This window comes from Chelonia mydas, chromosome 9 (assembly GCF_015237465.2).
Source record: "Chelonia mydas isolate rCheMyd1 chromosome 9, rCheMyd1.pri.v2, whole genome shotgun sequence".
NCBI lineage: Eukaryota > Metazoa > Chordata > Testudines > Cheloniidae > Chelonia > Chelonia mydas.
Window position 1 is genome coordinate 101,375,542 of NC_057855.1, and position 25,456 is coordinate 101,400,997.

General features: G+C 44.2%; 1 protein-coding gene across 4 annotated transcripts in view; it reads left to right on the forward strand.

Annotated features, from left to right (window-relative positions):
• TAF1 (TATA-box binding protein associated factor 1) overlaps positions 1-25,456 on the forward strand; it is a 140,178-nt gene that overhangs the window by 26,681 nt on the left and 88,041 nt on the right. For all 4 annotated transcript variants that reach the window (XM_037909739.2, XM_037909740.2, XM_037909742.2 and 1 more), the window contains exons 6-15: positions 503-721; positions 1,145-1,366; positions 1,626-1,827; positions 7,601-7,717; positions 8,290-8,457; positions 9,483-9,610; positions 9,702-9,809; positions 10,666-10,839; positions 10,948-11,121; positions 24,452-24,556. In XM_037909739.2, the coding sequence (XP_037765667.1) occupies positions 503-721; positions 1,145-1,366; positions 1,626-1,827; positions 7,601-7,717; positions 8,290-8,457; positions 9,483-9,610; positions 9,702-9,809; positions 10,666-10,839; positions 10,948-11,121; positions 24,452-24,556 (1,617 nt within the window). The remainder of the gene's footprint in view (positions 1-502; positions 722-1,144; positions 1,367-1,625; positions 1,828-7,600; positions 7,718-8,289; positions 8,458-9,482; positions 9,611-9,701; positions 9,810-10,665; positions 10,840-10,947; positions 11,122-24,451; positions 24,557-25,456) is intronic.

Genomic DNA, 25,456 nt, shown 5'->3' on the forward strand with positions numbered 1-25,456 from the left:
TCTTCCTTATTAAAAGTTCCTTCCATCCTGCTAACAATTTTACTGGCTTTTCTTTGCATGCTCTCTAACTTTTCAATATGTCTCTGGTAATGGAATGTGCTGAATTAAAGGACATTTTGTCCAGATTCTGTTGTGTCCCAGCTGGATAAATGGGGACTGTTCCCTCTCTGCTCAGGGTTTACCTTTCAGGTGAATTTCAGAATAAAATATCCTTGAGGATTAAATAAAGGTTCTAACAAACAGAGGGAAAGTGTCTCTGATTTGTTTCAAGTCTGAGAATAATGAGACCACCAGCTGCACCAGGGATTGGGGGGCACTATGGAAATTAGGTGGTTACACTTCTCCAGTTATTTCTTTTCCCTGGCCTGGCCTTGGTGGAAAAGTCTCTCCTGGGCTTGGAGTGCTTCCTCATCCTTGCTGCTCTGGTGTATGAAATGCTTGTGCCTATGTCATCAGGGACCTGTGGTTTGTCCTCATGACCGTCTCTTACCTCTTGTTCCAGGTGCTGCGTTTTCTCCGTCTCTTTGGCCCTGGGAAGAATGTTCCATCTGTTTGGCGTAGTGCCCGGAGGAAACGCAAAAAGAAACATCGGGAGCTAATGCAAGAAGTGCAGATCCAGGAGGGTGACACTGCAACCGAGGCAGGAATGGAAGAGAAGTCTCCCTGGGAATATGAGTTTGCTCCTCCTCCTCCTCCGGAGCAGTGCCTCTCAGATGATGAGGTGGGAAGTTTGAGATTTAGGAGGGTCCCTAGCTAGCAAATGGGGAGCTTCTTTACCGCACAGGTAGTCACCCTGCTAAGACAATACTGGTGAGGGGAGGTTAGGCTGCTATTCCCACTGTGCAGAGGCTGCTCCTTGGATATTAAGCAGGGCTCCAGAGACCATTCCCTTGTGGGTTAAGAGCCCTTGTATGGTAAGGAATCAGGGGACGCTTTCCCCGTTGTAGCAGTAGAGAGTCCTCGTATCGCTGGGCTGCCAGTTCCAGCATTTGCTAATGCAGCTATTAAGATTGAATATGCATCTCTGAGATTTCTTGGAAATACTCCTCTCCACTGAGAATGAGACAGAATTTGAAAGAAAAAGCTCCTGTTGCCAGCTCTGACAGCAGTGACTGACAGGTTCCTTTTCCCTGGTGTGCTGCAGATCACTATGATGGCACCTGTGGAGTCCAAGTTTTCCCAGTCTACTGGAGACATAGACAAAGTGACAGATACCAAGCCCAAGGTATCTGAATGGCGTTATGGGCCAGCCCAGCTCTGGTATGATATGCTGGGGATTCCCGAGGATGGCAGTGGATTTGACTATGGTTTCAAACTAAAAGAGCATGCAAGAGAACAGGAGACTTCAGGTCATTCTGTGGAGAAGGTGAGAGAAAGCATGTGTAAGGAGGAGGGGGCTGCAAGGGTATGGTTGTGTGTGGTGGTGGTGGTGGTGGAGCACAACAGAGAAGGAAATGGAGCTGGGGTGGTGAATAAGGCTGGGAACCATCCAGTGGAAGAGATGTGAGTGGGAGGGAGAAAGGAGGAGGATTCACAATGGAGAAGGTAGGGAATCTTTCTTCTATAGTTTAAGCGGAAAAATCGAAGTTAACTAGGGTCTAATGCCATTGTTCTCCCCTCTGCAGAACTTGGGAGTGATGGCTGAGAAGGACGACTTACTGGCTGATGAGCACTTCCTTATGGTGACACAGCTACAATGGGAGGATGATGTAATCTGGAATGGGGAGGATGTCAAACACAAAGGGACTAAAACACAGCGTGCGAGCCTGGCGGGCTGGCTGCCCTCCAGTATGACCAGAAACGCCACTGCGTACAATGCCCAACAAGGTGCGCGGCAGCTGCCTTTACACTTTCTCATGCCCACACCCTGAGTTAGCCTAATTGAGAATGTCATGTGTACCCCATTCTCTCCTCTTCAGCATGTGGGGTTGTGTTCTTTCTCCGTCAAGAAGTGGCTTTTGCTAAACCAAGTTGAGGACAAAGCCTTTTGTCCTTCTCCTGCCCAAACAGGCTTGGCCTCTTCTGTTAGACGAGAGAACATTGAAAGCCAACTGCATGTCCAGCGAAATGTCCTGCTGTCCTTCCCCTTTCCAACTGAAATGGGGGGGCTGGACCTACCTAATTCAGTACCAAAGGCTGCTGTATTTGAGATCCCCTAGTGACTGTTCAGATTTCCATTTATGGCAGCACTAAAATCCCTCTGCTTTGCAAGTTAATGCTTGGGTGCTTGCTCTTCAGGGGCCAGTGGAATTTTGTGTATTTTATCAGAGGTGACATTTTAAAAGGAACCTTTCTCACGTTCCTGAGACAATAATATTTTGGGGCTTCTCTAGCTAAAGGAACACAGTTTTTACAAACATGGAACTTTTCTCTCAAGCTTAGACATAAGCTGGTTTTTAAAACTGAACTGTAAATCCAGAATTATTCTTTGTTCATTGTAACTTATTCTGTGTCTCCAAGGAAAAGCTGATGGAACTGTCGGGTTATGCCAGTTACTCTCATTTTTGGATGCTGCTACTTTGTCTCCCTGAGTCCCCAGCTCTGCTCATCAGACACCCTGAGGAGCCGGGGAAGCAGATTAGATAGCAGGGGGTAGTGCAGATGGGGGAGGAAGACGGGATCAGGGCTCTGAGAGGGCAAGGAAAAACTGTGGCTATGCAGGGGTAGTGCTTGGGGTCAGGAGCAGCTTTATCTTACAGAATGTGGAGAAAGTGATCAGGGGAGAGGTTGTTCTAGATTTGATTCTGACAAATAAGGAGGAACTGGTAGAGAATTTGATGGTGGGAGGCAGCTTGGGTGAAAGTGGTCATGAAATGATTAGAGTTCATGATTCTAAGGAATGGTTGGAGGGAAGACAGCAGAATAAAGACAATGGATTTCAAGAAGGCAGACTTCAGCAAATTGGTAGGTAAGATCTTGTGGGAAACAAATCTCAGGGAAAAACATTTAGGAGAGTTAGCAGTTTTTTAAAGATACGTTATTAAGGGCATAAGAGCAAACTATCCCAATGGGTAGGAAAAATAGGAAGTATGTTAACAGATCACCCTGGCTTAACCAGGAGAACTTCAACAACCTGGAACTCAAAAAAAGAATCATAAAAAAACTCGGAAACTAGGTCAAATTACAAAAGATGAATATAAAAAACAACACAAGAATGTAGAGACAAAATTAGGCCAAGATTTTCACAAAACGAGATTAAACTAGGTAGGGACATAAGGGGTAACAAGAAAACATTTTACAAATACATTAGAAGCAGGAAGGGGACTGTGGTGGGGCAGCTGTCGCACACAGGCAGGAGAAGGGTTAAGGCAGCCTTGGAGAGGCTGCGCAGAACCCAGCCAATCAGGAAAGGGTTTATTGGGAGAGCCAGTCAGGAGAAGGCTTGCTGGAGCAGCCCATATATAAAGGGCTGCTCATCGGAGCAAGGGGCAGTCTCTTCCTGGAGGGCAAGGGGGAAGGACTGTCTGCCTAGGAGCACCGGAGATACTGCAGTGCTGGGAAGGGTAGTGGAGCAAGAGGAGCTGTTGGCTGACCGTGGCCAGACTGAGACCCTGAAGCAAGGGCAGGGAAGGTGCTGGGGCTATGAGGGAAGTGGTCCAGGGAAAGTAGGCAGCAGGAATAGGAGGAGGGGCAGTAAGTAGCTGCCAGCTATAGGGTCCCTGGGCTGGGACCCAGAATAGCGGGCGGGCCTGGGTCCCCTTCTTCCCCCCTTCACCCGTACTTGCCAATGAGGAGAGTGTCCTAAATCCAGACTGCGGTTTGCCCCTGAAGCCAGGGGCTAGACTAGAGACTGCAGTTGGCTACTGAGGCATATGGGAGGACTGCCTATCCCCCGAAATGGGGTCTAGTGAAGACCCGCTAAATCAATGGCAGAGTGCTCTCCAGTTGACTCCAATACTCACCTTACTCCTCTCGTTCCCGATGAAATCGACAGGGGAAATTTCCTGTCAACCCAGCACGGTTTAGACTGCAGTAAGTCGACCTAAGCTACGTTGACTCCAGTTATGTTATTCACATAGCTGGAGTAGCATAACTTAGGTCGACTCACTGTGGTAGTGTAGACATAGCCTTAGAATACTTAAAGAACTGGCTGAGCAGATCTCTGAGCCATTAGCGATTCTCTTTGAGATCATGGTGGATGGGAAAGTTCCCAGAGGACTAGAAAAGGGCTAATATATCTATAGAAAGAGGAATAAGGACAACCCTGGGAATTATAGAACAATCAGCTTAACTTTGGTACCCAGAAAGATAATAGAGCCAATAATCAATTTCTAAGCACCTAGAAGATAATAAGGTGATAAGTAATAGTAGCCATGGATTTGTCAAGAACAAATCATGTCAAACCAACCTAACAACCTTCTTTGACAGTGTAAGGAGTCATGTGGATAGGGGGAAGCAGTAGATATGATATATCTTGACTTTAGTAAGCCTTTTGATACTGTCTCACATGGCCTTCTCATAAGCAAACTAGAGAAATATAGCCTAGACAAACCTACCATAAGGTGAGTGCACAACTGGTTGAAAAACTGTGCTCAGAGAGTGGTTATCAGTGGTTCACAGTCAAGCTGGGAGGACATATCGAGTGGGGTCCCGCAGGGATCAGTCCTGGGTCCAGTTCTGTTCAGTATCTTAATAAATGATATTGATAATGGCATAGAGAGTACACTTATAAAATTTGTGGAAAATGCCAAGCTGGCAGGGGTTGCACGCCCTTTGGTGGACAGGATTAGCATTCAAAATGATCTTGACAAACTGAAGAAATGGTCTGAAATAAATAGGATGAAATTCAATAAGGACAAATGCAAAGTACTGCACTAGGAAGGAACAATAAATTGCACAAATACAAAATGGAAAATGACTAGGAAGGAGTTCTGCAGAAAAGGATCTAGGGGTTTTAGTGGATCACAGACTAAATGTGAGTCAACAGTGTAACACTGTTGCAAAAAGAGTGAACATCATTCTATTCTGTATTAGCAGGTGTGTTGTAAGCAAAACACGGGAAGTTATTCTTTCAGTCATCACTGATAATGCCACAGCTGGAGTACAGTGTGCAGTTCTGGGCAGCACGCTTCGGGGAAAGTTGTAGACAAATTGGAGAAAATCCAGAGGAAAGCAACAAAAATGACGAAAGATTGGGGGGGGGAGGAGGAAAGGGTTTCTTTAGCCTGAAGAGAAGCCTGAGGGGAGACATAGTCTTCAAGTATGTAAAAGGTTGTTACAAAGAGGAGAGTGATAAATTGTCTCCTTAACTACTGAGGACTAGACAAGAAATAAAGATTTTAAATTGCAGCAAGGGAGATTTAGGTTAGAGATTAGGAAAAACTTCCTAACTGTCAGGGTGGTTAAGCACTGGAACAGATTACCTAGGGAGGTTGTGGAATCTCTGTCACTGGAGGTTTTTAAGAAAAGGTTAGAGAAACGCCTGTCAGGGATGGTCTAGATAATGTTGTGCAGGGGACTGGATTAGATGATCTATTGATGACCCTTCAAATCCTACATTTCTGTGATTCTGTGGTTTATAGAGACTGCTCCCACAGCCCTGATGGTGTGTTAACTGCCTGGTTCACCAGGCTGCAGCCCCTTGTACAGCTAAGGAGGGCTGAGTGACAATGCATAGGTGCTGGAACTAGGGGTGCTGGGTGTGCTTGAAGTGGTGTCCATCATAGACAGGGCTGACAGTTTGATTCAATGGCTCTCAGCACCCCCAGCAATTGTTCCAGCATTGCTGTGGTCATGTGGAGGATTATGGGGGGACTGCAGGGGATAACAGGGCATTGTGGGGGAAGAAAGTTGTGTGAGATCCTGGGAGGCTGGGGAACCCAGTATCACTGTTCTTGTTGGTTGGAGGGCTCCCTGGTGTCCAGGCAGCAGTGACATTGTGTCTGCAGTGACCTGCTATTTTCGGTGCTGCAGTGCTGTTGCCTTGTTCAGAGGGGCATTCACTTTTCCCAGATGATGATCTGATCTGATAATTTTGCTCCTATGTCTTGCCAGGATCTCCCCACAGGAGGATCACTGGAGGGAGAAGCTGCCTCAGAATTGGTGCTTTTAGCTCCTGCCATGGAGACTGACTGTGACTTCGTATTTATATACAAATAACTTATTGCAGACTTTTCCAGTGCCCTCATTCATACTAGACTGTACAGAATCTGTTTCAAGTGCTGCTTGGAGCTGAGTTGTAGAGGAATTTGTGTGTAGTTGTTTGATTATATGCTATAAGTGAAAGGTGGCTAGTTGTGGAGGTAGTGGCAGATTAGGGGGCAGGTTAAGGAGGAGATGGTTCAACACCTGCAGAAGAGGAATACTGTCTTTTAAAAAAATCAGTCAAATAAGTGACTTTTACTATATTCTGGACAGTATCCTCTCTGCCCCGTTCTGCTGTTGGCTCTAGCCTCCCCTCCAGGATTCCTGAGATCTTGCATAGCAGAAATGTGGATTCAGTTTTCCTTTTTAAACTAAAGGAGGAAAGTCAAAGATCCCTTTATATAGTAAAACCCACACTCCAGGGTGGGATTTCTGGCCTAAGGGTGCTGCCTCAGGTCCCACCATAAAAGATAAAGCCCTCAATTTTGCCCAGTGGAAAGAAGCTTCTCTTTCCCCCAAACTGTGCACTCTGTTAGGAATAAACCTTCTGTTCCCTTAATAGGGACATGGGAATTGCTGAACTGGATCATAAGTGACCCATCTAGTCCAGCATCCCATCTGTGACAACGGCTCTTAATAACAGCTATGGAATAATTTGCCTATATGAGGTTTCTTAATCTTGGGCAATGAATGTTTGGTTTATGCCTTGAAACATGAATGTTTATATCCCTTGTAAATTTGTATTCTTTCTAAAGAAATTGCATGTATTTTTATTGTTCAGATCCATGTTGAATCCTTTGAATGATGTAAAGGTCTTTGTTTTAGTCTGGTGGCAATGAGTTCCACAGATTTATTATGCATTGGGAAAAAAAACAATTTACTTTTCAGATTTAAATGTTCTTGTTTTATGCAAGAGGGTAAATAACAGAACTCCACACCATTAATTCTTGTCTGCTCACTAGGCAGTCCTAATCTATTCAATCTGTCCTCAAACAGAACTCTCAGGTTTGTAATAGTCTTTCTTGCCCATCTTTGGACCCCTTCAGTTTTTGCTATATCTCTTCAGATGGGGTAACCATAACTGAACATGTTATTACAGGTCAGGACATATCATTTATTTATATAATGACACAATATGTTCAGTATTGTGTCTCTCAATGCGACATAATATCTAGTATTGCTTTTTTTAACCTCTGTTGTGCACTGAGCAGGTCTTTCTTATTGAGCTGTTCGCAGCATTGACCAAGTCAGATCCTATCTAGTATTGGGAAGAATACTCTGGTGCTGCCTCACTGAAATATATGCTGCTGGGCTTGGGGGGAGAAAGGCAGCATTTCATTACCATCAGCATTTCAGAGCCTCCTGCTAGCAGCAGCCATGTTGCTGGAATGTAACATTCCTTGGGGTCAAGATTTGTGAGGGAAGGATCCTACCCCTAGGCAGAGACTGGAAATTATTTTCCATCTGGGTTTGAGTTCTGGTTTAACCCTAATGTTACTCTTGTTTTCCTCTCCAGGGCTGAACCGTAGTGGCTCTTTGCTCAATCCACCCATTCCACTAGTGCAGAAACCCAGTGTAGCAGGGGTCCTGGGCATCGCAAAGGGCAAAGAGAAACAGCCTCCTGAGCAGCAAGGTAATGAGCAAGCGTTGGTCTGTGAATAGTGGGCTATGTGGAGAGAGACTTCTGCATAAACTTGGGCTCAATACTAGGGGTAGGAGGGTCCTTCTATAATCAGTTACTTACAGGTCAGCAGGATGTCCTGCTGACTTACATAACCCTCTCAAAGGGCCTTCTCTATCCCTCTTAGAGAGTCTCTCCTTATCCCCCATAAAGCAAAATACCATGGACTTTCTTGAGTTATCAGAGCTCCTAAGAGGCTTGTGACCTCTCTGAGATCTTTTACTTTGCTTATCTGAAGATCTTCCCCTTTAATGGCAAACTGTCATGGGGGCCACGTGTAGCTCTTCAGAGACCTTTTGCCCAACTGTAGTGCGGTACAGGCTTACGCGAAGGCTCTGTCCCGCTACAGTATAAGGTTCTGTATGCATTTTTTTTTGGCTTTGGAGGCACGGACCCAAGAGCCCTTGGAAGGAGGGAAAGATTGGGTAGAAGTGAAATGGGACAAAAGTGCTGAATTGAAAAGTTGCTATAGTAATCTTTGTGGAGTGTTAACCATCAAAGATCACATTCTGCTATCTTTGCAGCTGCCCTGGATGAAGATAAACCCTGGTTCTCCATTTTCCCAATTGATAATGAGGAGTTAGTTTATGGCCGTTGGGAAGACAATATCATCTGGGATGACCAGGCGATGGAAATGTTCTTGGATCCTCCAGTCCTGACACTTGACCCAAATGATGAAAACATCATCCTGGGTATGATCATGGCGTTAGCCCTTTGTTTGTGTCTCTGCTTGGAGCTGATATTTCCAGACCAGTTGGACAGAGCAGGGAATGAGGGCACTTACTGGAAAGCAGGGGGTACTTAAAAGGCAGGCGGTGCCTAAAAGAGTACAAAAACTAGGCTTGAAGAGGAAAGACAAGTGCATTCTATTCTGGAGGGGTGAAAGTAGGAGTGTGGGATAATAATTGTGTTTTGGGGATATTTTATGTAGATGGGAGTCTCCAGTGAGTGGCTGTCCATTCTTTGCTACCCTGTGGCAGGAATTGACTGGTTGGGCCAACACTCCTACCCTTCTTGTGTTTTTAAAGAATTCTGGAAGCTATTTACAAATGATCCAACAAAACTAAGACAAAAATAATCACTAACAAGTTGGCACATGCATTTCCAACTTCATGTTCAAAGCACCAGAAGACAAGGAAAAGTGAACCAAACTGAATTATACAGCAAAAGAAATTAATCCATGTCCTAATGCCTTGGCTTCCAAATGATCAACATCCTAACCTTACTTGAAGACAACATATTGTGAGGAAATAAAGGGAGAAGAATCTTATGACAGCCTTTTTCAGTGTCCCTAGCTTGAGGCTCCTGCTCGCTCACTGAGAGCAGACCTTCCAGGCTACAGAAGCTCCATGCTGGAGTTGTATTTTTTTCTGGAGTCTCTGTGTCTGTCTCCCATTTCGTTACATATTTGCTCCCTGAATCTTCACTAGAACAATATAACTTAAAAACAGCTCTTGATTTTTTACTAGAGATGCCCTGCTAGAGCCTTTATTTGTGCTCTGGGGCATTGATTCCTTGCTGTCAGGGAGTTGGGCATGTGATGGCAAATGTGGAAGGCGGTGGAGTCGTTCTGATATTTTTTCAAGTGTTGACGTGGTAAGAATTTTTGAATTGCTGTAGAGATCTTTTCCAAGTCAGAAAGAAGCTGTGCTGATGGTAGAAAATCTTCAGGAACAGCACTTGAAGTACACTCTGACTCTTCTGTGTTCATTACTAGAAATTCCTGATGAAAAGGAAGAGATGACTTTGAACTCTCCCTCCAAGGAGAACAAGAAAGAATCATCTCTAAAGAAGAGTAGGATCCTGTTGGGAAAAACAGGTGTCATCAAGGAAGAACCACAGCAGGTCACTGGAAGTCTTAGTGCTTTGGGGATAGGAATGGGTTAGGAGGAGTGATTTTTGACTTTTTTTTTTTTTTTTTATGGTGTTAAATCAGAATATGTCTCAGCCGGAGGTGAAGGATCCCTGGAATCTCTCCAATGATGAGTTTTACTATCCCAAACAGCAGGGGCTTCGAGGAACCTTTGGAGGGAACATCATCCAGGTAGTGACAATGGGGCTGACTTTAGGGTGGAGGCAGTGATCTCCTTATCTTCATGCAGAAATCTCCTGCTGGGATTTAGTTGGATCTTGTCTGTCATCAAAATAGTTATCCTTCTGCGTGTGTAAGTTATCACACTGCTGTTCCTCTCAGATCCTCATTGTTCAGGTTATTTCCTTGTTTAAGACAAAATCCTGGGACGGTATCCATGGGTCGTGTCAAACTGTGATGTGTGCAGTAGAGTCTCCCATCATTGTACCATGCCAGTCTTGTTCAGTGTATCACCCTCTGTCTGCACTGCTCTTACTGGAGCTCTGTGGATGTTTGTGCTGTGGAGACTTGAGGTGGTGCTTCTGTTGCCAAGTTTATTTGACCAGGAGATTATCAAATATCGGTTAGACATTGCTAAATCTGAGTGAACGCTCATGTAAACCAGGGCAATGGGATCTCCCCCCATTAAAGGGTACTGTTGTAAAATCCTAGCTAGGTTTCCTGTCTCTTAAGCAATGGGGAAAATGTACACAATTCTAAATGCCCTTCTTCCTTGGTTATAGATATAGGGATGCTTTCCCTTTCTTCAAGTAATAAAGATCCCTTTCCCCATTAGGATGCTCTTTGAACTGTTAACTGGGGGAACATTGTCTCTCGTGCACAACAGAAAGTGAGCCATGCTTGGACATGATCTCTGTGAGAGAACATGCCTCTAGAGGGTCCAAATACCTTGGTCACTTTTGCGGCTAATGGAATAAAACATTTCAAGTGCCTGCCATAAGACTGTGGGGAAGTTTCTCTGTGGTCGTTGTAGACTGGGCTCTGTACTGATGTCTGTTCTCTGTGTCTGTTTCTCTCTTGGTCCCAGCACTCTATCCCTGCAGTGGAACTTCGCCAGCCATTCTTCCCCACCCATATGGGTCCTATGAAGCTCCGACAATTTCATCGCCCTCCATTGAAGAAATATTCCTTTGGGACCTTGTCCCAGCCAGGACCCCATTCTGTGCAGCCACTGCTGAAACATATCAAGAAGAAAGCCAAGGTAAAGCAGTATTTCTTTGTATATCTAGATCTTTCCAAAGTCTCCATTGCCATGGTACATCTGTTTGACATGCTGTTTCCCTGATACTCTCTTCTTGCATTCACACAGATGAGAGAGCAGGAGCGGCAGGCTTCAGGAGGTGGGGAGATGTTCTTCATGCGCACACCACAGGACCTAACTGGTAAGGATGGCGATCTCATCCTTGCTGAGTATAGTGAGGAAAATGGTCCTTTAATGATGCAGGTTGGCATGGCAACAAAGATAAAGAACTACTACAAGCGGGTGAGTGTTGTAAAGAAATGTCTAATGTTTAAACATTAAGTCATATATTTAATGCTATAAACCAATCTAAAAGGGAATTTTTCTGCTATGTCGTCTTTGTATGGCTGATATAACTGTAGAACCGCAACTATAATTTTACATTCAGATGCTTAAGCCAGATAATTGCATCTGGAGTAGCAGTGTGTGTTGCTGTGATGCCTCCTTTGTATTTGTGAATGGGCATTGAGTCGTTATATGTTCGATGGTCTGTTCTGGGTGATCACAGTCGCACACTGGAGTGTCTTTAATTTTCCATTTGTGCAGCAAGTATCGGCATCTCCCATGGTTTGTGCGGATACGGATTAGGGTTGCCCATGAGTTTCGTGGGAGACTGAAGCCAGGGATCTTCTGCATCGGGTCTTTCATTAGGTGTTTCTCTATAACTTCTTGTGAACTCCATTCAGCTTTATGGTGAAAACTAATGAACAGAGCCCTGCGCAGATACAGAATGTGTATCCGCATCCATCCGCAATCTGCAAAAATGGCTCTTGGAAATCTACATCCACTGTTGTGGATATCTGCAGATATAAAGTGGATATCTGTGGATTTGCAGGGCTCTAATAATAAACCTTCGCTGTTAGCCCATGGTTTGTTAACCCCAGAAGAATTTCATGAATGCCCGTTGCCAGACACACAGCATGGAACCTCTCCCCTAAGGACATTAACATGGTAATAAGAAAACAAAGAGAGAGCCTGTAAAATATTCATAAATGGCTCTATTTACTGAAAAAATGACATTCACAGAGCAAGGTTTGCCTTGGTAAACACAGACCTGGAATCTTCCATACAGCCTTCAGTAATGATTAAGTTTGCTTAGTTTGGCTGCGGTGGCCAAAGTTCTGGGAACGTTTTATGAGCAGCCTGTAATTGTGGTTTTTTTGACTCACAATGGGTATATAATGCATTAGCTGAGCTGCTGCCTTATTGACTGTATCATGGTTTTCTCTCTGGGGATTAAAAACATTCGCATGCTCCCCTCTACTATAATATGAAATGCTGGTGAGCAAACGGGAGATGGAAATGTTAGTGGCCATGGTAAAGGTTAAGGCTCATTCTAAACCATCCCTGGGTGTAGAGTGAAATAATTAAAAAAAGGGGGGAAAAAAAAGGGGGGGGGGGCAGCCATAAAGGCTCCAAATGAAAACTGCAATCCAGCAGGGCCCCTGTTCACACTGTTCAGGCACAGTTGAAGGATTTTGACTTGGTGGCCCTGCAGAAACAGGGTACTACTATACAAGTTCTAGGCAGGGAGCGCTCAGAATATAGGGGAACCCCACTGAACGTAATACGATTCCGCTGGGAAAAAATTTTGAGTGGGTGTGATTGTGGGTTTTTCCTACACAGCTACAATCTGAATCTATATACATGTGTCGTGATTTGCCCCTTGCGGGCATCAGGAAGTTAAAAACATACTGGCCTGGATACAACAAATTGGTTGGTGGCCACAAATGAAACAAAATGTTAGTTGTTGTGTTAAAGGCTGCCTAGTGTGTGTGCTCAAATTGATCCTAAAAAACATAAGAGCAGATTAGAACGTCAACAAATAAAGGGATCTTGGGTCTGGTTACAAATTAATTACATTGGTCCCTTACCTAAAACTGCTTGAGGGAATAGATTTGCCTTGGTAATTGTTAATGATTTTTCTAAATGGGGGAAAGCTATTCCCATGAAATCTACCAGAGCAGCTGTGACTGCTAAGCTTCTGCTAGAACAAATCTTTACCAGATGGGAGCTTCCATGGGTAATACTCAAATCAAGGAACACATATTACTGATGAAATTATGCATACCACAGTGGCTTTACCAGGTATACAGGAAAAATAGCATGTTTACCATCCTCAGTCTTCTAAAATAGTTGTTGTTATAATAATAATAATATCCTAAAGCTAATGCTTACAAAATACCTAAAAAGATAGAATAAAAGGGACGGGAATGTTCAGTTGCCATTAACATTAATGGCCTTGTGAGCTACCTCTCATAAAGCTATGGAGGTAGCTCCCTGTGAAATTATAATGGGGGATAAAATGACACTGCCAGAATACTTACTGTGTGCTAGCTCAGACCTAGTACAGGCACTAATGAATCAGTGGGCGTCACAGTTAAAAGGGCAACCAAAAAGTGTCCCTTTATGGGTAGCCAAAAACTTATGGGTGGAACAGTAAGCAGCTCAACAATTCAATCACACTGTTAAAAAGAGAGAGAGAGAAAAAACAGAATGGCTTTGATGTTGGAATACTTTGTGTTTGTTGAATTATAAATTTGAATATACAAATTAAACCAGCCAAAACAAATAATCCAAACCTCCCACCCAACAAACTCTGGAAACTCACTCCAGACTACAACTACAATTGAGTGGTTGAGTGGACAAAGCCAACAACAACAGATATTTCAATCCTTGCCACAGATAAACTGGATATTAGAAAAATAGATGTGGTTGAAAATCTGCATAGTAATTACAACTACACTAAAAACACTGGTAAAATAAACTTAAAAGTATCATATTCTCAATGTAAAAAAGGGATGACAACTTTATTTTCTATGGGAACATTAGAAGGGGACATATTGAGGTCTACATTTTGTAAAATTAGGGTGTGTAATTTTAGGGCTAGTGTATTAATTAAAATCAGACAAGCACAAACCCTGAAAAAAAACCCAAAGTCAATCCAAATAAAAATGTATATCATCCAAAAAAGTCAAAAATGTACTTACTAAAAATTAGTTTTAAAACATAAACCACCAGGAATGTGTATTGGAAAATCAGGAACGTTTCAAATAATTTATCCATGGGTTGTATCAAAAGAAATAAAAAGGCACTAACAACTCCCCCAGATTTTTTACTCAGAGTCAGAATAGTACAAAAATTATGTGTAATGTCATTTGAAAAAACACCAGTGGGTACTGTCTGGGTTTAATGGAACTTGGTCTGCTGCATCTAAACAAGTAGCATGAAGGGCCACTTAATAGCAGTTGTTGCAATTTGTTGCCAATATACATACCAATTCTTCTTTGAGTGCTTGGTCAGGCCAATTCCAAATAGAGGTGTGTGGCTGCTTGCACGGTCGTCGAAAGGTTTTTCCCCTACTGGTACCTATTGGGGAGGCTGTGGAGCCCACTGGATTGGTGCCTTCATGGTGGCGTATAGAGGTCTCTGCCGACTCGCCACCTCTTCCTTCTTACTGCCAGTGACGGTTGTTGGAGCAGCTTTTCTCTTGCTATGGCAAGCAATCCCCTAGTGGACTCTTTCTAGTCATATCTGTAAATAGTTTAAAACTTAGTATTAGTTCAGGTAGTTCTCAGTTGGATAAGTTTCTGTTGGGGGTTCCTCCCACCACGTTTCCCCTCCCAGGGACTGGGGCATGTCTCGGTCTCAGCGGTTTAAGCTGTGCAGGTCCTGTCTAAAGCCTATGCCAATGGGAGACCCACACAACTCCTGTTTAAAGTGTTTTTGGGGGAAGCCTATCAGACTGAGAACTGCAAAATGTGTGGATGCTTCTGCCTAAGGACTAAGAAGGAGAGGACCTTTAGGCTGAAACTACTCCTCACGGAGTCAGCCCTTTGTCCCCAGCCTGTACAAGTGGCGTCCGACCTCAAGCCCAGCACTTCAGTGTGGAGCGTGCTGGCCTTGGAAAGAGAGGCTGTGGCGCCAGAAAAGGACTCGGGCTCCAGGGATCCTCGGCACCACCACTCCCTGGCGCCGAAGACCTCCTCCGGTGTGCGTGCCTGGCACCGTCCCCATTCGCCGGTGCTACACAAAACAAAGACGATAGAGGTCGCTCTCCCAGTAAAGCAGTGGAACTAGGAGGCACCAGCGAGGCACTGAGCTCTTGCTCTGGCTCTGACTCAGCTGGCACAATTGACTCTGGCCTCATAGGGAGGTCCGTCGGGTCTGGGTCTCATGGATTCCCCCGTGCGGGAGTCTCGGGAGGAGGACTTAAACCTTACCTCCACGCTGTAAACCTTTGAAGTGGCTAGGGACCTCATAGCGATAATGGCGCAGTCCCCTGCATGGGCACCATCACTGTAAAAAGGCACCATGCCTTCTGGGGCAAGCCAGCGATGATGTGGCACCACTCCCTGGCACTGTCTCGCTCCACACCGCCCTAGTTGCCAGGGTTGGAGTCCTCATCAGACTTGGAGGCGGAGTCGAATGCCTTTAGGCGAAGCTGTTACGCTTATAAAAAGCACACAAGATCTTTTTTCAGGGGAAAAGGCAATATGCTGCATTTATTGAGAATATAGCAGTTAGCATATGCTTTTTACACACACACCATGCACGCAGTCCCACCAGTCGATGTTCTAGTTACCAGTCCAGAGTTTGGATCAATGTAATGGCCAGCCAGATTGGTCGCCGAGTGGAGCCGGGCTCTGTTGGTCGCAATCCGAGGCTCCTGGAGTTGTTGGCAAGACGAACCCAAAGTCCCATGGCAAAGCACCCTGCCTTTATAGTCCTTTTTCTTCATTGAAGTCTGTGGATTTTGCTGTGTCATTTTATGACTGGTTACTCCTCAGCTGATATGTTTTGATGGCATCTTTCTTGTTAGCATTCCAAAACACCTCCAGGAGGGCCATCCTGTCTGGTTTCAATTTAATCAATTATCTTGTGTTTTAAGGGTGCTAGTCTCCACCTCAGGGTCATCAATCTGCTATTCCTCAATCATGGATAGGCGTAGATGGTTCTCTGGCTTCGTTAAGTCTCTTCACTCCTCCTCCCTTGACCATCTGGCTCTAACAATGGCCTTCACACCTTATCTTTTCCTGATACATACATTCCTCATTCACACGAACAGTTCTTCACAGAGACCTTCAAAGGTATACAAATAGCAGTGTTTTATGTTAAACAAGAAAGGCATTGTAAATTAAACATTACTAAATCTTGTAACTACATTGGGGCCTGGACCTTCAAAATTCCTCTAATTTAATTAACGTAGACACAGACAAGGTCCTGTCTTTTACTTACAAGGCATGAAAAAAGAAAATAGCTAATACTAATATCAACTATCCTATTCATTTATTCTAACAACTTAAACCTTACTGACAGGTTTCAGAGTAACAGCCGTGTTAGTCTGTATTCGCAAAAAGAAAAGGAGTACTTGTGGCATCTTAGAGACTAACCAATTTATTTGAACATAAGCTTTCGTGAGCTACAGCTCACTTCATCGGATGCATACTGTGGAAAATACAGAAGACGTTTTTATACACACAAACCATGAAAAAATGGGTGTTTATCACTACAAAAGGTTTTCTCTCCCCCCACCCCACTCTCCTGCTGGTTATTATAGCTTATGTAAAGTGATCACTCTCCTTACAATGTGTATGATAACCTGGATTTGTGCTGGAAATGACCCACCTTGATTACCATACACATTGTAAGGAGAGTGATCACTTTACATAAGCTATAATAACCAGCAGGAGAGTGGGGTGGGGGGAGAGAAAACCTTTTGTAGTGATAAACACCCATTTTTTCATGGTTTGTGTGTATAAAAACGTCTTCTGTATTTTCCACAGTATGCATCCGATGAAGTGAGCTGTAGCTCACGAAAGCTTATGCTCAAATAAATTGGTTAGTCTCTAAGGTGCCACAAGTACTCCTTTTCTTTCTTTAAACCTTACTATAAAACATGCAATACATATAACAAAACATAATTATCCAGCACAGTAGCCATGGTACAACAAAGCTGGCACCGCTCTTTGCACTGCTCCAGACAACAGGAAGGGCAGCCATTGCCTTTGATGTCATAGCCACTGCCCTGGCATTCACCAGTTCAATGGCCCTTCTGGATCCCATGGGCCTACCACCAAGCCCAAGAGTTGGGGTCCAGATCCTTGTCCATGGCTTCGGAGGCACGGGCCCCTCCATCATCAACATCTGTAGCCCGGGAACCTGCATGGGGACAAGAGATGGGCACGCAGGCCAGCACTGAGACCGCAGCGGGACCCGGCAGCAGGGCCGGTAGATGAGATGGGCCTGGGCCCGGAGACCAGCACTGCTCCTGGCACCACTCAGGGTGATTCAGCATGGGAGATGCCTGCAAGCCAGAGGGGCAGGAAGACCTGGTGGCCTTGCAGGCATCTTCCCCTGATGAAGCGGTGGTGGGCACATGTACCACGCTGCCGGCCATGGACAACAGAGCCCACCAGGAGTTGATCAGATGGGTGGCTCAGAATTTGGCCATGCAGACGGAGGAGGTGTCAGAGGAGACCGACTCCATGGTCAATATTTTGGTGCCTGAAGGTGCCTTGAGGGTGGCTTTGCCACTCATTAAGACCATCCACAACACTACTAAAGCATTGTGGCAAACACCCGCTTCTCTTTCCCCACTTGGCAATAGGGTGGAGAGGAAGTATTTTGTGCCTTTCAAAGGGAATGAGTACCTGTTAACTTACCCTCAGCCAGGCACTCTGGTGGTGGAGGTTGCCAACCAAAAGGAAAGGCAGGGAGGGACAACTGGAACTGACACCTAAATCCAAGGAGGTGATGAAGCTGGATCTCTTCGGTAGGAAGGTATATTCTACCGGGGGGGCTCCAGCTTTGCATTGCCGATCAGCAGACAGTCCTTAGCTGCTATAGTTTTAATTCTTGCAACATGTCTAAATTTAAAGAACTACTTCCAGCGGACTCCTGCTCGGCTAGGCTGCGGTCCTGGTTGATCAAATCCAGGACCGGGGCAGGGTCCTGCTGTGGGCCTCAAGGAAGGCGGGGTTGTCATGAAGACCTCCTTGCAGGCTTCCTTACATTCGGCCAACTTGGCAACCCATACCATGGCAATAGCCATGGCCATGAGAAGAAGCTCATGGCTTCAGGTGTAAGGGCTCCTGCACGAGGTCCAGCAGACCATTCAGGATTTGCCTTTTGACTGTGTAGGGCTCTTTTTGGCACAAACAGACACTAAGCTCTACAGCCTAAAAGACTCAAGGGCAACTCTGAAGTCCCTGGGGCTTAACACACCAGCCCCCTAAAGAAAGCATTTTCAAACCTCAGCCTGCACCTGAATTCTACCCAGCTTCTCCTAGACAGGATTATAGGAGGAAGCGGGGCAGGAGTAACAGATGAAGACCTTCTCAGTCCTTCTCTAACCAGAAAACTGGATTCTTGATAGCCATTACCTCTGCCAGGAGGGTGTGAGAGTTGCAAGTCCTGATTTCTGGGCCTCAGAAAAGCAGCCCCCAGCCTCCAAGCCAAATTTTTTAAGGTGCGCCCAGGGGTGATGTACCAGTTCAGATCTCGGATCCTTCTCCCCCCTTTGTAAATCGTCTGTCCCATTTCTACCATGCCTGGGCACAAATCACCTCAGAGCAATGGGTCTTGAGCACGGTAGAATTGGGATATTCTCTCCAGTTCTGTTCCCTCCTGCCTTTCCACCCTCCTTCCCCATCCCTCTTCAGAGACCCTTCTCACGAGCAACTTCTTATGCAGGAGGTGCAAACGCTCCTATAACTTGGGGTGGTAGAGGATGTCTCTTTAGAATTCGGGGGTGGGGGGTGGGGTTTCTATGCCAGGTGTCTCCTAATCTTGAAGGCCAAGGGCGGGCTCAGACCTGTTCTAGACCTGCGAAACCTCAACAAATTCATGAATAAGATAAAGTTCTGCATGGTCTCCATGGCTTCCATTATCCCCTCCCTGGATCTGGGGGACTGGTATGCTGCCCTCGACTTGAAGGACATGTATTTTCATGTGTCCATAGTCCCGTCCTACAGACAGTTCCTTCGCTTTGTGGGTCAACAATACCCGCTATCAGTTTACGGTTCTTCCATTCAGCCCCTTGGGTGTTCACCAAGTGCATGTCAGTCGTGGCAGCCTTTCTGTGGAAATGACAGATGCAAGTATTCCCATACCTTGACAACTAGCTAATCAAAGGCCTCTCCAGAGCCCAAGTGGTGGTCCATGTGAGCCTAGTTCAAATGACATGCCACAGGCTTGGCCTCATACTGAATGTAGCAAAGTTGACCCTAACCCTGACTAAGAGAACAGAGTTCATCAGAGCTCTCCTGGTCTCTGGTCAAACCAGGGCATTCCTTCTGGAAACTCACTTTCTCACCATGGGCGCCATCATACAGGTCCTCAGGTGATACCCCACCACTATGGCACGAAATTGCCTGAAGCTGCTCGGCCATATGGCCGCTTGTACATATGTAATACAGCATACCAGGCTGCGACTCCATCCCCTTCAGGCTTGGCTAGCCTCAGTGTACAGGCCTTATCGAGACTGCCTAGACAAATTGGTTTCACTCACTCCCCCAGTTATCGAGTCCCTCAGGTGGTAGCTCGATCCGCAAGCAGTGTGTGCAGGACTGCCCTTCTCTGGGCCCCAGCCCTCGCTGTCTCTAGTAACAAATGCATCGGTGATGGGTTGGTGGGTGCACTTAGGCAGACTCAGGATGCAGGGTCACTGGTCCAAGGCAGAACTTTGGCTGCACATCAACGTCAGGGAGCTAAGAGCGGTCTGCTTGCCAGATGTTCCAGGCCCATCTGAAGGGCAGATGTGTATCAGAATTGAGTGACAATACAACAGCGATGTTCTATATAAACAGACAGGGTGGTGCTCACTCCTCTCCCCTATGCTGGGAAGCCCTCAAACTGTGGGACTTCTGCATCGCTCATTCAATACATCTAGAGGCATCGTACCTTCCAGGTTCCCAGAACAAACTGGGTTCGCAGTTCTCAGCAAGTCATTTCACAACCATGAGTGGTCCCTCCGTGATCAACATCTTCCAACGGTGGGGGTTCCCCCAAATGGATTTGTTTGTATCAAAGTACAACAGGAAGTGTCACCAGTTTTGCTCCTTCCTGAATTACACCCCGGACTTGCTCGCGGATGCCTTTCTCCTCCCTTGGAAGGACCATCTATTATACGCTTTCCCGCCCTTCCCTCTTGTACACAAGGTCCTGCTGAAGGTCAGAAAGGAGGGCACATCAATGATCTTAATCGCACCAGCGTAGCCATGCCAGCACTGGTTCACCACGCTTCTAGGCCAGTCGGTGGACGCGCCAATAGCCCTGCCCCTGGTCCTGGACGTGATCAACCAGGACCATGGCTGTTTCCAGCATCCCAACCTGCAGTCTCTTCATCTCATGACATGGAAACTCCGTAGCTAAACCCCTCCGACCTCAGATGCTCAGACCCTGTTAGAGATCCTCCTTGGCAGCAGGAAGCCATCCACTAGAGCCACCTATCTGGCCAGCTGGAAAAGATACTCCATTTGGGCATTACAAAAACACACTTCACCCTTACAGTCATCGATTCCTTTTATTCTGGACTATTTGCTGCATATAAAACAGCAAGGTCTGTCAGTATCATCAATAAAAGCGCACCTGGCTGCTATCTCAGCTTTCCATCCCGGTTTGGCTGGTCGCTTTCAATTTTCGTGAGCCCCATGGTGGGCCACTTCTTCAAAGGATTAGATAGGCTGTACCCTCAAGTAAAACATCCTGTTCCCCCATGGGATCTCAACCTTATGCTCTCTAGACTGATGGGACCCCCTTTCTAGCCCTTAGCAAGATTCTCTCTCCTTTACCTTTCCTGGAAAGCAGTGTTCTTGGTAGCTATAACTTCCGCCAGGAGGGTGTCTGAGCTTAAGGCCTTAACCTCGGCGCCCCATACATGGCCTTCTGTAAGGACAAGATACAGTTGCAACCGCACCTGGTCTTTCTCCCAAAGGTAGTTTCGTATTTCCATGTAACCAGGACATTTTTCTTTTGTTCTTTCCTCAGCTGTATGCTAGCAACAGGGAACATGTGACATCCATTCTCTGGATGTCACATGAGCCTTAGCCTTCTACATTGAAAGAACTAAGCAATTTCGAAAATCAACACAACTATTCATTGCAATTGTGGAGCGAATGAAGGGACTTCCAGTCTTGCCCCAAAGGATCTCTTCTTAGATCACGTCCTGTATCTGGGCGTGTTATCACTTGGCAAAGATACCTGTCCTAGAGCTGATGGCACACTCCACAAGGGCACAGGCATCCTCAGTGATGTTCCTGGCACAAATTCCTATCCAAGACACATGTAAGGCAGTGATGTAGTCGTCGATCCACACCTTTTCATCACACTGTGCCATTACACAGCAAGCCAGAGATGATGCAGCTTTGGGCAGAGCGGTGCTTCAATCAGAGATTCCATGAACTCCGACCCCACTTCCTAGTTAAGGCTTGGCAGTCACCTACTTGGAATTGACATGAGCAAGCACTCAAAGAATTAAAAATGGTTACCTACCTCTCATAACCGTTCTTCGAGATGTGTTGCTCATGTCCATTCCAAGACCCACCCGCCTCCCCTCTGTCGGAGTATCTGGCAAGAAGGAACTGAGGAGGTAGTAGGTCGGCAGGGACCTACGTGAAGGCGCCACTCCAGGGGGATCCACAGCTGACCCGACAGGTGCCGCTAGGGGAAAAAACTTCCCATGACTGTGCATGCGGCGCGCACACACCTACTTGGAATGGACATGAGCGACACATCTCGAAGAACAACAGTTACGAGAGGTAGGTAACCATTTTTTCATATCTCTGGAAAATGGTGTTCTAAATGGCCTAAAGGATGCCCTAAAATAATTCCAGAACCACAGAGTAAATTGAAGGTGTCCCTTATCAAAAAATAAAAATAGTGTGTTTATACAATAATGTGCATTGTTTTCATGTCCTGGTTATTCTTAATATCACTCAGTGGAATTTTAAAAAGATCAGAGTATGTAAAGGTAGTAGAGTAAAAAAAGCTATAGAAAAAATTCTTAGAGCAAGTGTAAAACCCTAAGCCCTAAAAATAATTAAAGGTTTAAAAGAAAAGTTAGTAAAATAATAGGGTCTGACAGTGGGTTGCTTAAATCAAAAATGTCCTTAATAAACCAAGGTAATATATAAAAGTTACAAGGCCAACTAAATACATTAAAGCAGGAACTAAAATATAAGGTGCTCCATCCCTTCACTAAAGTTCAAAATAAATTAGTTAAAAAAATTAACAGTAATAAACATGCATATATTTCCTCGGCACAAAAAACAAACCCCAAAATAAAGTTAACAGGTTAATTAGTCATAATGACAGCTATAAAACACACTATAGCTAGAAAGGTAGTATGTGGGGGAATTTTACATACATAGTCACAAAAATTAAGTCTTAAAAATTGTAGAGGTAGGAAAAATACTGGACCTCAACACCAATAGACAAATATTAAAGTGGTATAAAAGTAAAACACAAATACTAAAGAAAGTCTGTCCTTAAAAATGTAGCTGTAGTAGTAATGATAACTCCTAACTAGTCATCTTACAGAGGATCTACAAGTTTATTTTTCACTCTCCCTACTGCTAATTTAAAAAAAGAATTACAAAACAATAATGCATGTCCATTCAGTAGAAGTTCTAAAAGGACTTAGTCTTTAAGAAACGAGGCCAGGTGCCTCAAATAGTGGTTCAGTGCTTGCACAAATGGTGTGAGGTGCCTACCTTAAATTGATGCATGGAGGTGCATGCGAAGGTGGGTTTGCCAATGCAATGCCCTTGGAGCCATACAACCAACCTGTGGCATAAATCATAACGATACCAGGACCCTCACAAAGGGCCCATCTTATGTGCCTAAAATGAACATGAGAGCTGCACTACATTTGTGAAAAACAGAATGTTCTATGTGGGTAGAGAAAACAAAATACAATTATGAAGGGAAAAATATGTACAGTTAACCAATCCTATTGGTGTTTTACCCCTTAATTTAAAACTGTGATTGGACAAGTTAAAGTAATACCCTTATCTAAATTTGTTAATCCAACAGGAATCAAAAGTCAGCCAAATTTTGGTAATGAAGCTACTCGGTTGCTCCTTAATTTTAGTGTCCATTGCTAAAATGAACGTATATCTAAAATGTCTTATTCAGCAAGCCCTGGCTCATTTAGCGCACATGCGTTTAAAAAAATAAATCGTGTAAATGAATAAAATGAAATATTACAATCAGTTGGTAAAACAAATAAACAGTCTTAAAAAAAAAAATCTGTTGATCCAAGTTTTAGGGTATTGTTGCTTGTGCAATTAATACGCATTGTAATAATGCTTATATGCTTTAAATCAAAATATATGCATAAAAATTGGCAAACAAAGAAACCCCTAACAAATATTAAATCATCTAACCCTATTGCACAGTTCTGCGGAAAGTAACACCCTTGTCAAAAGGCCAAAAGCCTCAAGATGAGAATTGTAACAAGAAAAAGTATAATGAACTGTAATAAATAAATGTATATTAAATTGTGTAAAAGTAAATATATATTTAATAGTGTTATTAAAATGTAAAAGGAATTTTTCTGCTTTCTCTGTCTTATTCATATATTCCATGGGCAGAAGGGACCATTGTGATCAACTATTCTGACCTCCTGTATAACACAGGCCATAGAACTGCCCCCAAATAATTCCTAGAGCAGATCTTTTAGAAAAACATCCAATCTTGATTTAAAAATTGTCCATGATGGACACCGCAGCCCTGGCAAATTATCCAATGATTAATTACCCTCCCTTTACAAATTTACACCTTATTTCCAGTCTTGTTGGCACAGCTTTCAAAACTGCTTAAACAACTTAAAGCATAAAAAATCTGGGTAGGGGGCTGTGTCTGATCTACAGTGAATTTTTGTATAATTCTGTGTAAATAACAGGGCAAAGCAAACCAGACAAATATGTGATATACTAGCCAGTTGTAAATCTCCCTAGTAAAACAGACTAGTGAGAAGGAATAAATAATGCAACAGGACTAGCCAACCAGCAATTCCCAAGGCCACAAAAAAACAATTGAGTAAAAATGAAAATTGTTGTTTAAACAAACAAACAAAACCCCCAATAAAACACCAAACCAATCAATAAAACGGCAGTGGCTAAAGAAAGAAGAAAGGCACCAATTAAAGTTTTAGCAAAATACATAAAAAATTAGTTTATTTTTTAAAAAATAAAATGTTTATAAATAAGGTAGTATTGATAATTTGCACCTGCATAATGTTACAAAACAAGGTATAAAGAATGTTTGTTTGACAAAGGGAGGTGGAGGATCCACACCAGATTGGATCAGCATACATGGAATAAGAAAAACATGCTACCTGCACCCCAAGACTGGGCAATCCTTACACTATCCTGCTCTATCCACGTCACTTGTGCTTTGTTTAATAAGGTGGTAATAGATTCTCCTAAAAGTGTCTTATTAAAGCTTCAAACTAGTTAAGCTTAGTAGTTGGTGTGGACTGTGCTTTCGCCGAATAACGTGTCGGGTTTGCTGTCTGGTAGCAGTTCCTGCTGCTGAGAGCTAACTGGAATGGCATTGCCTCTTTCAGAAACCTGGCAAGGACCCTGGAGCACCAGATTGTAAATACGGAGAGACTGTTTACTGTCACACATCTCCATTCCTGGGATCACTGCACCCTGGCCAGTTACTGCAGGTGAGAGGATCTGCATTAATTTTGATGGAATAGGTGGGCCCAGAGAGTTAAGTGTTAACCTGAGCCTGTTATTTTACAACACTAAACAGTAAAATGTGCTTTGGGTTTTTGAGTACAGAGACCGTAGTGTTGTGGAAGCATAACCTTGTATTGAAGATACAGAAAAAAGAAAAAACAGTTAAAACATTTTAAAATATAAAGCATTAAGTAAGGCTTTTATTTTACCAATACGTTTTATTTCCTTTCCCTTTAGCTGTAGAGAGTTTTTAAAAGGAAAACCCCTTGTTTAGCAGTTTTTAGATGGTATTAATAAGTATTAATAAGTTAAGTTTTTAGATGGTGGAAATAGCTGTCCTTTTTGGGGAAAAAAGAAATTAATTGACCTGGTCTGGAAATGTTGTTGCTGCCATTGTTAGAGTTCGATTTTGCTTTCTGTAAGACAACACACACGAGGAAAGAGAAAATCATAGAAAATATAGCTTCTGTCTTTGGTGCTGACATCAGTTTGAAGCCTTGCTGCTGGAAAAACATGGCCACAGCACAAGGTCTTGTTAGCCACTTTGAGATCTTACAAACTTGTACCAACTTTGGGCTATTTAACTGCCTCACTGGTCACAGACTTACAATTTATAACAATATTGAACAAGATGCAGTCCCAGCTGGCTAAGCCAGGCTCTTATTAAATAGAAGGTGAAAGAGAGAAAATTGAGATGGAAAGGACACATGAGGGAGGTGATGACACCTGGAACCCAAGTCTCTCCTAGCTGTTGTTCAGGACTTAGCCTAATCTGGTGGAAATTGTGACATCATTGATTCCCTCCCTCTCATTGGCCATGTCTGGTTAGGATGCTTTTTCAGGATCACTGTCCTCCTGGGGTCACAGGAGATGCTGGTGGTGGC